Source organism: Sturnira hondurensis, unplaced genomic scaffold (genome assembly GCF_014824575.4).
Source record: "Sturnira hondurensis isolate 20B ecotype Veracruz unplaced genomic scaffold, ASM1482457v3 Scaffold0003822, whole genome shotgun sequence".
NCBI lineage: Eukaryota > Metazoa > Chordata > Mammalia > Chiroptera > Phyllostomidae > Sturnira > Sturnira hondurensis.
Genome location: NW_028076453.1, coordinates 15,059 through 29,725, shown reverse-complemented (window position 1 = coordinate 29,725; position 14,667 = coordinate 15,059). Strand labels below are relative to the sequence as shown.

General features: G+C 40.3%; 1 protein-coding gene across 1 annotated transcript; it reads left to right on the top strand.

Annotated features, from left to right (window-relative positions):
- Positions 1 to 7,128: 7,128 nt before the first annotated feature.
- On the top strand, positions 7,129 to 12,097 carry LOC118984815 (olfactory receptor 7A10-like). The gene is made up of 2 exons (XM_037042958.1): positions 7,129 to 7,189; positions 11,184 to 12,097. The coding sequence occupies exons 1-2, from the start codon at positions 7,129 to 7,131 to the stop codon at positions 12,095 to 12,097; spliced, it is 975 nt and encodes a 324-aa protein (XP_036898853.1).
- The last annotated feature ends 2,570 nt before the right edge of the window (positions 12,098 to 14,667 follow it).

Sequence of the window (14,667 nt, the reverse complement as noted above, 5' to 3'; positions counted from 1 at the left end):
TAACATTTCATGGTAGATAATTTGTTTACTCATGTAATTATTCTTCTAGTTTAATGTCTTCTTTAGTTTCTTCTGCCTCCATACTTGTCTTGACCTATACGTCTAAGGTGTTTTGCTTTGTTTTATGTATTGCATATTGGTGTGTTATGTAAATGAGTGAAAGAATAAATAAATGTGTTTTTTTCAAAAGACACTGTGTCCTGGACATTTGGTCCATGGCAGCTGTATTCCCATAAGCACTCTCTGAGGTCTCTTTATGCACATACCTGTGTGGATGAGAAAAAGATCCACAGAATGTGAGAAATGTTTCCCACGTCCATCAGGTACTAGATGGAGAAGAATCTAGTTCAAACTCACACCTCCCTGACTTCAAGGCAGTGCTTTCCTCACACTTCAAGGCTATCTCACTCTGTCAATGCCACACACACACACACACACACACACACACACACACACACTGCTCAAGTTGAAATACAGCAGAGTCCTGAGAGTTGAGTCGATGTAAGGAAGAGTCATTTTCTACTGTGTGAGGAGAGAGGTCATGGAATTGTGCTCTGAGATAATAATGGGAAGAAAGGGTTTGAGGAGGAATAAGGAGCAATAATGCCATTCAGGCTAGGGATGCCTGGTGTGCAGGATATTGGATCAATCCCCTTTCATATCCACCTGACTTCTCCCAAAAGGCATGGTTACTGAAAGCCAACCTTCGCTCCATGATGCTTTCCTGTATACTCACTCTGGCATCCCCCAATGGCATCGCTTGATGGATTTGGCTCTACTGGTCCTTCCTTCCTTGGGCAGTTGATGTGAAAAGGCCAATAAATGTGGATCTGGTGCTGGATTTCCAGAGTAGCTGGGCATCTTAGAGAGGCACAGAGAGGACGCTCTTGACCTGAGGCTGAGGAGCTGCCGGTGAGTCTGCCAAGGGAAGTCCAGAGGCTGAGTTCTCAGAGCTCCTTATTGAATAAATGGTTTTATTGTCAGTCAATTCTCTAAGCAATTCAGCTCCCTTGAAGCCAAGGGACCATAAATAAAAAGAAACTCTCTGACAGTTCAGTCCCCATAGGCTCACCTTAGAGGCCAAACACATAGTCCTTTCCTACTGATGAGCCCATCTCCCGCAGTATATACATCTCCCTAGTTTATATAACCAGTCATGCTGGACACATTGAAAGGACAACACCATGAGCCTCTGAGCTGCTGTGAGTGACCCTGAGTAACTCAGAGATGTATCTATGTCACCTGACCACATCCATCCCAAATAGAAAACTCCCAGGAACTTCACGTTGACTTCTATTTGAAAAGTGGAGACAGGCTCTGGCTGGCATAGCTCAGTGGATTGAGCGTGGGCCTGCGAACCACACAATCACAGTTCGATTCCCAGTCAGGGCACATGCCTGGGTTGCAGGCCAGTTCCCAGCAGGGGACTCACAAGAGGCAACCATACATTGATACTTCTCTCCTTCTCTCCTTCCCTTCCCCTCTAAAGATAAATTAAAAAAAGAAAAGAAAAGTGGAGACAGATCCTGTAGACAATTCAGGGGTCATTGCACTTGATGGAGGTATCATGTTTTGGCTGCCAAGGTCAAGTTTACTTTGTGCCAGTTCCACAGGTCCAGTTATTTAAAATTTTCATCTTGAGTAGATGCACTCACAATTTCATTTTCATTTTTTAAAAAGATTTTATTCAGTTATTTTCAGAGAGAGGAGATTGGAGGAAGAAAGAGAGAGAAAGAAACATCAATGTGTTGTTGCCTCTTGCCTGCCACCACTGGAACCTAGCCCACAATCCAGGGACACACCCTGACTGGGAATCAAATGGCAACCCACAGGCTCACAACAAGTGCTCAGTGCACTGAGCAGCACCACGCAGAGCAACATTCACATCTAAAACTCACATGTGTATATATTTTTCTCTGGCCAGCTAGGCTATTCTGAGCATTCCTTTACAATAGGAAAGAGTATTTTGAATACAAAATCAGTACCTGATAGTGACTCAGGGCAGGCACTGCCAAGCATATTTTTAAGGGGGTAGATAGTAAATGTTATTGTTGGATCATCAGTGCTCTGTTGCAACTACTTAACTCTGCCATTGTGTAATGAGGAATACATACACTATACTTACATAAAGCTCCCCATATTAATCCTAGTAAATATTAAATGCAGCTTCCTACTCTAACCTGATTTTTCTCTCAGAACTAGATCTGGTATGTTAAAAGTTTTTTTCTGAGTATACTGTACAGTTCAGCTGTTACAGTTCTTATGTGAATCTAAGAAGCAGGCTGACCTCAAGGTCCTGTATCAGGAATTCAACTGACAAAAACCAAATGGCCAACTCGAGGACACTTACTATGGCCATCCATATTGGGACCAGCAAGAACACTGCATGTCCAGAGCCACTCTCCCTACTCCCACTGCTCTCTGTCACCAGCACAGCAGGTCTGAACTCCTCCCGGGAAGTTTTCTCCTCTCCAGTTCCCACCAAACCCCTATAAGAATTGCTAGTTTGCCCTGGCTGGTGTGACTTAGTGGATTGAGAGCCAGTCTGTGGGCTGAAAATTCGCTGGTTTGATTCCTGGTCAGGGCACATGCCTGGGTTGTGGGCCAGGTCCCAATTGGGGGGAAGTGAGAGGCAACTGATCTGTTTCTTCCCCTCTTTCCCCCATCTCAAAACAAACAAACAAACAAGCAAATAAATAAATATCTTTTAAAAAAAGAATTGCTGGCTTGACCAGAGATAGCAAGATGGACTTTGAGACAAGAGTTCCTCATCTTCCAGGTGGCTGGTGCACATGTCTCACGTATCTGGCTTCTATCGCAGCAGGCAGCTGGACCTGTGTCCCATGATGATTGTAGTGTGAAAGAAGTTGTAGGCAATACCTGTGCAGATAGACATAGCTGTAGGTATTCATTTTCTGTGAATTCTGTAACTACTAAGCCCAAACTGGGTGGCTTACAACAATAGGAGTTTTTCATTAGAGTTCTTGAGGCCAGATGTTAGAACTAATATTGAGATGTCAGAAAGGCTGCAGTCCCTGCAAAGGCTCTTGGGGAGATTGTGTTCCTTGCCTCTTCCTGCTGTTAGTGACTCCAAGCTTTCCTGGGCTTTGTGGCTCTGTCACTCCAATTTCTGCCTCCATAGCCATGTGGTCTTCTTGTCTGAGTGTGTCTCTTCACTCTACAGTTTGTATAAGGATGCTTGTTATTGGTTTTAGTGTCCACCTGGATAATCCAGGATGATTTCATGTTGAGATCCTTAATTATATCTATAAAGAGCCTTTTTTTTCTTCAAATAAGGTTGTATTTAGAGGTACTAGGAGTTAGGATGTACACATAACTTTTATGGGGTACTCTTCAACCTACTATACTGTGTTCCAATAAAGCGTTTTTACAAAAACAGGCTGTGGGTGGGATTTGCTCTTTGGGGAGTAGTTTCCAGATCCCTGGTTTAAGTGCGTAGATTTAGATATAGGAAGAAGTAAATCAGAGACAAAATCATAAAATTAAAATGAAAATTAAATATGGCTTCTTTCCTGCTAGTGGGAAGGTCCAGGAAATATATATCACTCAGGCTCTGCTCAGTCTCCCCAGACCTTGGCTGATTTAACAGTCAGACCTGTCCACTATCATGACTCTTTTCCCAACACAGTTGCTCCTTATGCTGATGTCCCATTAAAATCAGCCTACACAGCTTAGCTCTATGAAAACAGCTGAATGGAGGCCCAGCCATGAGCTGTCCTTGTGCTCTGCTGATGGTTCCAATGGCCTGATGAGCCATTCTGTCACCCAGGTGCCCTTCGAATCTGTAGGACATTGTATGGAGTGCAGACTACCTGATGTAAATCATGAACAGAAAGCATTCAACTCAAGAAAGCCATGAGCTTCTGATATTAAGAATTTATTTATTATCTTGAAATAAATTAGTGGAGCTCTGGCTGATGTGGCTCACTGGATTAGTGCCAGCCGGTGAAGCAAAATGTTTCTGGTTCAATTCATAGTCAGGACACATGCCTGGGTTGTGGGCCAGGTTCCCTGTATGGGGTGTGTGAGAGGCAACCACACATTGATGTTTCTCTCCCTCTCTATCTCTCTCCCTTCTCATGTCCCTGAAAATAAATAAACAAAATCTTAAAAAAATAGTTAGTGGAAAAAAATCATCTGAATATAATAGAATCATTTAAAAAGATGCAAATGATACTGTATAAAAACAGTTCTGAGAAATTGTAAAGAAGATATTTCTTAATTATCATAAAATGATTTCCTTGATCACCAGCTAATATCATACCTGGCAAGAAAATATTTGAGGAAGCCGCATGAAGGTCATACAGAGGACAAATATGCCTGCTACTGTCACAAACCAACACTTCTGAAAATTTAAATCAATGCAACCAAAAAGAAAAAGCAATCTTTTTATGTCTTGGGTCAAATTAAATTGATCACATTTTCAGATGATAAAATTGGCTACCTAAGTTGAATTGGGAAGCTATTAGAACTAAGCAGTCATTTTGATCAGGCTAGACTAAAGAACAAACATGTATCACTTTCTTTCCTATTTCCAGCAATAAACGTATACATAATAGGAAAAAATTCTATTCAAAATTGTACAAAAATGTAACACACACAGAAAAGCATCTGGCTCATTAAAGTGCTCAGAAAATGATATAAATAATAACCAGTATTGGCACTTACCCAGTGCAGGAACTGTGCTCATCCCTTCTCCTGAATGGCCTCATTTTTTCTCCCTAGATACAGGTGGGATGAGAGTCTATCATTTGTGCCCATTGAAGAGACAACCAAAGATGGCTGTGAATGTTTGTTAACTGTGTGAATAAATGAGGAGTTGGCTTTCTCTGATGTGCAAGTGCCAGTGAAGTGAACAGGAGGAGACTGGGCCCTGGGTAAGATGTTAGGGAAGTTCAAGGTCACCCCAGGTCACTAGGAGAGAGCGAGGAGAGAGGCAGTTCTTGATGAGGAAGGAGAGGGCTGTGCAAACGATGTTAGGATGAGCAGAGAGCAAAGGAGATACAAGACAGGGGGATAAGGATATGAAACGGTAATGGAAAAATACAACAAAGATTAGAAAAAGAAGATATTGGGAAAAAGGAGGCTGCATTTGAACCTGGACTTCCTTCTTGGTTAGGCCCTTCAACTTTACTGAACTATTTTTAATCTATAGACATTTCCAAGTTCCTTACTGCTGGCTAGAAATATCTCATTCCTAACACTTAGAGAACACACATAAGTTAGGTTTTCTTAAAATTATTTATAATTTGTCTTTAACTTGGACTGGTTAAATTACTGTGAACTCCCTACACACACATCATACCATACACAAAAATTAACTTAAACTGGACCTTAGATGTGAATGGCAAATATGGTCTTCTGATTAAATACAGAAATGATTTTTATTGTGTTTAACAAACTGTCTATGCACTAATTGATCCCATACTCACTTTTGCTTGCATACCTAATTGTAGCTCTTTGTCCTTACAAATAGGCCTCTAATAGTATTCAAATTGACTGTCACTTGCTTATACTACACTATAATTTCTCAAAAGAGACCTTGCAGGCAAGAAGGTGCTGTAAAGAAGTATTCCAAGTCGTGAAAGGCAAGGATCTACATCCAAGATTGCTCTACCCAGCAAAGGTTTTATTTAAAATGGAAGGGCAGATAAAGTGCTTCTCAGATAAGGTCAAGATCAAGGAGTTCATCATCACAAAGCCCTTATTATATAAAATGTTAAAAGAATTTATCTAAGAAAAAGAAGATAAAAAATATGAACAGTGAAAGGACAGCAAACTCACAATCACTAGCAACCACACCTAAAACAAAAACAAAAACAAACTAAGCAAACAACTAGAAGAGGAAGAGAAGCACAGAAATGGAGATCACATGGAGGGTTATCAACAGGGGAGTGGGAGGGGGAAAAGGTACAGAGAATAAGTAGCATAGATGGTAGGCAGAAAATAGAAATGGGGAGGGTAAGAATCGTATGAGAAATGTAGAAGCCAAAGAACTTGTATGTACAACCCAATGTCATAAAGAAGGGAAATGTGGGTGGGAGGGGGTGTGCAAGGTGGAGGGGAATGAAGGCGGGGAAATGGGACAACTGTAATAGTATAATCAATAAAATTATTAAAAATGAAATATAGTGGGGAGCACGGGGTGGGTGGGCTGGGATGGGAGTGGGGGACGGAAAACCGTACTTGAACAAGAATTAAATTTAAAAATGGCAAAAAAATGAAATATAAAAATTTTTAATAGGAGTAAATGATAGGTCTATATTAGAGTTATAAGCATGTATCTACTAACTGATTTGTCCGAAGTCAGATAAAGTCAAGAATTATAGTACCATTTGTTTTGTGGCAAAGGAACACATCTCTCTCTCATGTTGAAGAGGGGTTAGCAATTTTCTGAAGATAACAGGAGCTGTTCCCACCACGAGTCAATACTGTGGAAATCCAAGTCAAGACAGACTCCTCATGGTAGATTTGGAGAAAATATTAAGTTAAGGTTAGGATAAGGTTGAAGGAGATTAGACCTCTGGGAGGCAGCTGAGTTCATAGAGAAGGAATAACAAAAACTGGATTCACCTGACCTCTAATATGGTCTACAGGGAACAGTGAATCAGCAGGAAATTTTCCTTTCTTTCCAGACCAGGTTCCCATGGGGAAATAATGTGCTCAGAGGTGGGGGTAACAAAGAAAACAGTGCCTAATGAGCANAGATTTGGAGAAAATATTAAGTTAAGGTTAGGATAAGGTTGAAGGAGATTAGACCTCTGGGAGGCAGCTGAGTTCATAGAGAAGGAATAACAAAAACTGGATTCACCTGACCTCTAATATGGTCTACAGGGAACAGTGAATCAGCAGGAAATGTTCCTTTCTTTCCAGACCAGGGTCCCATAGGGAAATAATGTGCTCAGAGGTGGGGGTAACAATGAAAACAGTGCCTAATGAGCAGATAGAGGGAGCTGAAAATATCTTCTTGGTTGCAGACCCTTAGGGTGTGCACCTTCAACTGGACAGAACATGATTGTTGCTTTGGGATTTCTAAGTCTGGCTGGGGACCAACACTACTCTTTCCTTCTGTCTTCTCTGGGGACAGAGCTTTGGTCTCCATCATCAATGATCCAGGAAGAAATTCAGACATCCACACAAAGAATTTCCACTCTGAGACCCCATCCAGGTGAGTCTGAAAGCCCAGTAGCTACTTCAGGAAAGATTTCAAGAGATTGGAACCTGAGAACTTGTACTTAAAGCACCCGAGAGCCAAACCAGCCTAACTCACAGCTGAGACATTGCCATCTTTGTGTGCTACAGGAATTAATTTTTAACTAATTACTTTAATATGTTACAAAGAGAAGTGACTGTTGGACTTAGCAATACAAGAGTAATTGTTGGCAATCAAGAGATAAGAGTGGCAGTGCTGTTGGATGAGATGGAGGAAGTGGAGGCATAAAATGTTTTAATAAAATTAGAACATATTAGAGGAATTTTGCAGTTAAGGGCAGTGGGAAAGTAGAGTAAGAGAGGCATTTTTTCATACAACCTTATAAGATAGGTTGTATTTGAGCCTGTTTTATATTTATTAGAAAGGTCCAGACTCCTGGACATAGATATTACCTTGCAATAGGAGGACCTGAGACATACCTTTCAGAGTACCATCATTCACATTGGGGATCCACATAAAAAATTGCATTTAATAGGCAAATGAGCATTACCTTGTAATACTTTATTACCAAGAGGTGGGGAAGTAATGGAAATATTTGTGAGGTAGGAGAAAAATTAGCCAAATCTCATCACCAGTGATAACCATTCATTTAGTAACAGGGAGGAACTGTGCTAAGCTTTTAAGGGAGAATATTAACATGTAATGATTAATTTAGAATCATTCTGTTGTCTCTCTAAGTTCAAGCAGCTAACATGTGGTTGGTAGATCAAGATTCGAAACTGAGATTCGGTTTTATGATTCAAGAAGTTTTGCATCTAAAATCATTTATCTTTTCAGTCCTCATATTGTTGTCTCACCAATTATCTTTTTACTCCTCATATCATTGTACATTATATATTTTCTGTTGTAAATTGTGTGTTTATTCCCTTAGCTTATTGGTCTAGCGGATGTTTAATCAGGAACATGTCTTGACACCATAAAGATAGTGCTCTTTTCTCTTTTGGGTAAATTGATTTTTGCTGTTTGATCAGTTATTTGGGGGCATCAAGGGGATAGAACTGCGGTTGGAATGCTGCCAGAACCAGGGAGCTTTGTCCTCATGTCAATTGCTTAGGGGCCCTCTGAGCTCTTGGATCTCATTTTTCTCTGTGTCTATTTCTCTCCTCTCTCACATTTCCCCAAATTCCTCTTAAATTTTTTAATACAGGGCACAAAAATGATCTCATTAAAGTGGATTCCCATGATTACATGTTCTCAGGAGGCTTACCAGCTTGTTGGGAAATATTCCTACATTCTTTATAATAAAGATAATTTATGTTAAAAACTTACTTAGTTATATCATTCCCTTCCCAATTATTTCAGCTGTAAGTGAGGAGAGCAGGAAGTCATGGGGACCCAAGAGGTCACAGTGTGCTGTGCGTTGCATGTGTTGTGTGTGTGCCCCCACACACATGTTTCATGAAGCACAAGTGTTAGATAACACTGTGGGCAGTGTTACCTAAGCTCATGTACTCCAAAATGTGGCCCTTTAAAAACAGACACTATAATCTTAACCAAAAGATAAAAATAAAGAAAACAACAATTCTATTCATGGGGATTTTTTTAACATAATGTAAAATAAAAAAGAACAACATGTAGGAGAGGGTCTACCTATGTCTTGACTGCAGCAGCAGCACCAGCAGCACCGAGGCCCCTTGTTCCTCCACATCCTCTGACACCATCCATCATCACTCTCCCTCTTGCTCATTCTTCTTCACACTCTGATTTCCCAAGAACCATGTGATTTCACTCATATATGGGATACAAAACTGAAGCAACAAATGAGCAAACAAGAAAAAAGAACAGAAACTCAAGCACAGAGACAATGAAATGGCAGTTACCAGAGGGAAGAGGGGTGAGGGGGTAGTAAAGAGTAGAGGGAGTCACATACATGGTGACAGAAGAAGATATGGCTTTGGGTGGTGGGCTCACATGCAATAAACAAATGGTATGTCATAGAATTATACATGAAAGTATAATTGAAACCTATATACTTTGATTTATTTTTAAATTAAATTTATTGGGATGACATTAGTCAATATAATTTTACTCATCTATGTAACCACAATAAAGTTAATTAAAAAATGAGGCTTGGAAATCCAAAACAAATACCATCCTCAGTCTTTCCCTGACCCTTCTTAAAACAGGGCACACATTTCCCCTAGACAACTGCATACTTCCATTCTGTGTTTCTTTGGGGCTTTGTTCAAATGTCACCTGGTTTTCAGGGCTTCCTGAACTCTTTGTAAAATACAACACCTCATAAACTTCAGTTTTTAAAAGATTTTACTTATTTATTTTTAGACAGAGGGGAAGGGAGGAAGAGAGGGAGAAAATCATCAATGTGTGGTTGATTCTCGTGCACCCCCTACTGGAGACCTGGCCTGCAACTCAGGTGTGTGTCCTGACTGGGAATTGAATCAGCAACCCTTTGCTTCTCAAGCTGGCCCTAATCCAGTGAACACATCAGCTAGAGACCCATGCACTCTATTTTATACCTGCTTTCTTTCATAGCATCTATCATCCTCTGAAATAGTATCTATTTTATATTTGCTAATTTATATTCTTTCTCCATCATTGGATTGTAGAAAAACTTTGTTTCTCAGCATTCTATACTCTTACCCTAGAAGATGGTCAGTACTCAACACAAATTCCTCAGGTGCATGAAAGACTTTTGCATTATGACTATATATAACATGACCTCTAGGAATAAGACTGAGTGTGGGATGAGAATTCCTAGTCACAGATTCTTTAAAGACTACATGTTCAATATTTATAAATGTATACATTTTTTGCCATTTTATTTTTAAGCATTTTTTATGTAATTATTGTTCAAGTACAGTCTTCTGTCTTTTACTCCCATCCCAGCCCACCCCCCACAAGGGCTCCCCACCTCCCTCCCATTTCCACTCCCCCTTAGTTTTTGTCCATGTGTCCTTTATACTTGTTCCTGTAAACCTTTCTTCCCCTTTTCTCCTGGAATTCCCTCCTCTCTCCCCTCTGGCCACTGTCAGCTTGTTCTCTATTTCAGTGTCTTTGGTTATATTTTGCTTGCTTGTTTGTTTTGTTGTTTAGGCTCCTGTTAAAGGTGAGATCATATGGTATTTGTCTTTCAACACCTGCCTTATTCACTCAGCATAATGCCCTCCAGTTCCATCCATGCTGTTGCAAAGGGCAGGAGCTCCTTCCTTCTTTCTGCTGCATAGAATTCCATTGTGTAAATGTACCATAATTTTTGGATCCATTCATTTACTGATGGGCATCTAGGTTGTTTCCAACTCTTGGCTATTGTAAATTGTGCTGCTATGAACATTGGTGTGCATAGGTTCTTTTGGATTGGTGTTTCAGGGTTCTTAGGATATACTCCTAATGGTGAAATTTCTGGGTGAAAAGGCATATTCATTTTTAGTTTTCTGAGAAAATTGCATACTGTTTTCCATAATGGTTGTACCAGTCTGCAATCCCACCAACAGTGAACTAGGGCCCCTTTTCCCCACAACCTTTCCAGCACTTGTGGTTTGTTTCTTTGTTTATGATAGCCATTCTGACTGGTGTAAAGTGGTATCTCATTGTGGTTTAAATTTCTGACCAATTTTGCATCCCTCTGATAGCAAGTGATATTGAGCATCTTTTCATGTGTCTCTGGATCCTCTGAATGTCCTCCTTGGAGAAGTCTCTGTTCAAGTCCTCTCCCCATTTTTTAATTGGGTTAGTTGCATTCTTAGAGTGAAATCGACAACACCATTTGTTGAAAAGGCTATTTTTAACTCCATTTTATGTTACTGCCCCCTTTGTCAAATATAAATGTGTAATTTCTTAATTAAAAAACATAAATTCTAGCATTTCACTATGGTAGTACCTACATGTGTAAAAATTAATCATTTTATTTTTCTTCCTAGTTGTGAGTATAACCACATGGTACAAGACAATGATTAACAAATTTCAAAGTTTCTTCTACTGGGACTATAAGAGCAACCAGAACTGCAGCCCCTCCTATTTGGGCTATTCCTCTCCATATACCTGATCACTGTCTTGGGAAACCTGCTCATCATCCTGGATGTCAGCTCAGACTCCCAGCTCCACACACCCATGTACTTCTTCCTCTCCAACCTGTCCTTGGTAGACATCTGTTTCACCTCCACCACTGTCCCAAAGATGCTGGTGAACATCCAGACACAGAGCAAAGCCATCACCTATGCAGGCTGCATCACTCAGATGTATTTTTTTCTACTCTTTGCAGGGTTGGATGTCTGTCTCTTGACTGTGATAGCCTATGACCGATTTGTGGCCATCTGTCACCCCCTGCACTACACAGTCATCATGAACCCCCAGTTCTGTGGACTGCTGGTTCTGATGTCCTGGATCATGTGTATCCTCAATTCCTTGTTAGAAAGCTTAATGATGTTGCAGCTGTCCTTCTGTTCAGATGTGGAAATCCCCCACTTTTTTTGTGAACTCAAACAGGTTGTCCAACTTGCATGTTCTGACACCTTTCTTAATGACATGGTGATGCATATTGGAGATGGTCTGCTGGGCGGTGGCCCCCTGGTTGGGACCCTTTATTCTTACTCTAAGATACTGTTCTCCATACATGGAATGTCATCAATTCACGTAAAGTATAAAGCATTTTCTATTTTTGTGTCTCACCTCTTGGTTGTCTCTTTATTTTATTGCACAAGTGCAGGAGTGTACTTTAGCTCTGCTCCTACCCACAGATCACTCTCAAGTGCAACAGCCTCAGTCATGTACACTGTGGTGACATCCATGCTGAACCCCTTCATCTACAGCCTCAGAAACCAAGACATAAAGGGGGCTCTAAAAAGATTCTTTGGGATGGCAGCTATGAAAAGACCAATTATCCTGGGGCTGAAAAAGTGCCCATGATTGGACAGATTGTTGAAAACATCAGAGCCAGAAATTGCTATTGTTTGATTAGATTGGAAAAAGCAGACTTCCTATTTAAGGCTTGGAACTTTCATTTCTTTGATTTGAAATTCCCTATACCGTTAAAAACTCACTTGATTGAGCTTTCTGCTCTCTCTGATATATCAACAGTTTTTAATTTTTAAATTTTCCTACTCTCCCCAAGTTTTTCTCAAAGTTAGATGAGAAATATTTGGGGACTTTTGCCAAGATGGAGGTGTAGGTGGAAACACTGTGCCTTCTCCCACAACCAAGTTTAAAGACAACAAAGTTCTAGTAACAAAAAGCAGCCAAAACACAGAAAATTGAACTATATGGAAATCCGACAACAATGAACCGTTCACCTGGACCAGTAAGAGGGGCAAAGCCAGCAGTGGAGCTGGGTCGGTCATGAAAGATCCCCTGACCTAGGTGCATAGGCAGCCGTGGACAGATCCCAGGTGTGGGGTAGCAACGGACGGATCCAGTGAGGGGGCAAGGCAGCAGGCTGACCGCGGTCCACATTTGCACACAGATAAACCAGCGAAGGAGTGAGCAATGAGACTGACTGAGCAGGCCCCAGCAGTGGGAAGCAGCAGAGGGGACCATATGTAACAGGCAGGAACAGACCAAAATATGGCTCAAGAACTCAAAGCCCCAGAGCCAATAACTCTAAGCGACCAAGAGACACCCAGCCTCTCAGATGCACAGTTCAAAATACTGGTGATCAGGATGCTCACAGAGCTGGTTGATTTTAGTCACAAATTAGAGGCACAAATGAAGGCTAAACTAATTGAGATGAAGGGAAATGCACAGGAAATCAATAGTGATGGAAAGGAAACTAAGACTCAAATCAATGGAGTGGACCAGAAGGAAGAAAGAAACAACCAGAAAAGAATAAGAAACAGGAATTCAAAAAAATGAGGAGAGGCTTAGGAACCTCCAGGACATCTTTAATGTTCTAACATCCAAATTATAGGAGTACCAGAAGGGGAAGAGGAACAGCCACGAGTGGAAAACTTATTTGAACAAATAATAAAGGAGAACTTCCCCAGTCTGGCAGAGGAAATAGACTTTCAGGAAATCCAGTAAGCTCAGAGAGTGCCAAAGAAGTTGGACCCAAGAAGGAACACACCAAGGCACATCATAATTACATGAGCCAAGATTAAAATGAAGGAGAGAATCCTAGAAGCAGCAAGAGATAAGAGGACAGTCACCTACAAAAGACTTCCCATCAGACTGTCAGTGGATTTCTCAAAAGAGACCTTACAGGCAAGAAGGGGATGGAAGGAAGTATTCCAAGTCAGGAAATTCAAAGACCTACAGCCAAGATTGCTCTATCCAGCAAAGCTTTCATTCAGAATGGAAGGACAGATAAAGTGCTTCTCAGATGAGATGAAATTCAAGGAGTTCATCATCACCAAGCCCTTATTATAGGAAATGTTAAAGGGACTTATATAAGAAAAAGAAGATGAAAAATATGAACAGTGAAAGGACAGCAAACTCACAGTTATCAACAACCACACCTAAAACAAAAGCAAACTATGAGGACAGCTAGATTAGGAGTGGAACCATAGAAATGAAGATCACATGGAGGGTTAGCAACAGAGAATCTGGGAGGAGGAGAAGGGGGGAGAAGGTACAGAGAATAAGTGGCATCGATGGTAGGTGGAAAATAGATAGGGGGAAGGGCAAGAATAGTAGGGGAAATATAGAATCTAAAGAACTTGAGACATGTGGTCATAAACTAAAGGAAGGGGGGAATGGTAGGGGTGGGTGTGCAGGGTGGAGGGGAGTGAAGGGTGGGGAATAGAACAACTGTAATGGCATAATCAATAAAATATATTTAAAAAAGAAATATTTGGACATTTCCATTTATTTTAGAAGATGAATTGGATATATTAAAACTATTTTTCTCTAAAATAATAGTTAACTTCCCAGGTAAATTTTTTATAGTATTCCTGAAAGAATGGTCATGAGTTATATTACTGACATGGAAAAAAACTACAGTTGGCAATTATGGGCACTTATGTAATTTTATCGCAGAAGAAAATTTGAAAATGAAACTGTCACTTTGATTCTGTCATTTTTTCCTCCATCATCATCACTGTCCTTAGCTGTTTTTCCTGATAATGTCAACTCTAATATGCTATTGAGTTTTATAACTAGTCTGCTAGTGTATTTTTTTCAGCCTGATGTCCTCACTATCTACTATGAGCACTAACAAAAATTGATTATCACACATATATTGCAAGTAGAGTGTACAATGAAAGGCAGATTTGAATAATAAGATTTACCTAATATGGTCTTCATGTCAGAGAGGACTCCAAAAATGAGGAAGCAAAATTTTTAATTGCACATTTGATTACTATGAAGATTTTTCTTTTCTATTCTGTACATGTATTCACTGAAGTATGGAAGACTGGTATCCATGTACAAAGGCCCCCACCATATTAAAAAAAGTTATAGTCAATATACAGTATAATATTAGTTTCAGGTATATAATATCATGACTAGACATTTATATGACTTCCCCAATCCCACTTCTGGGC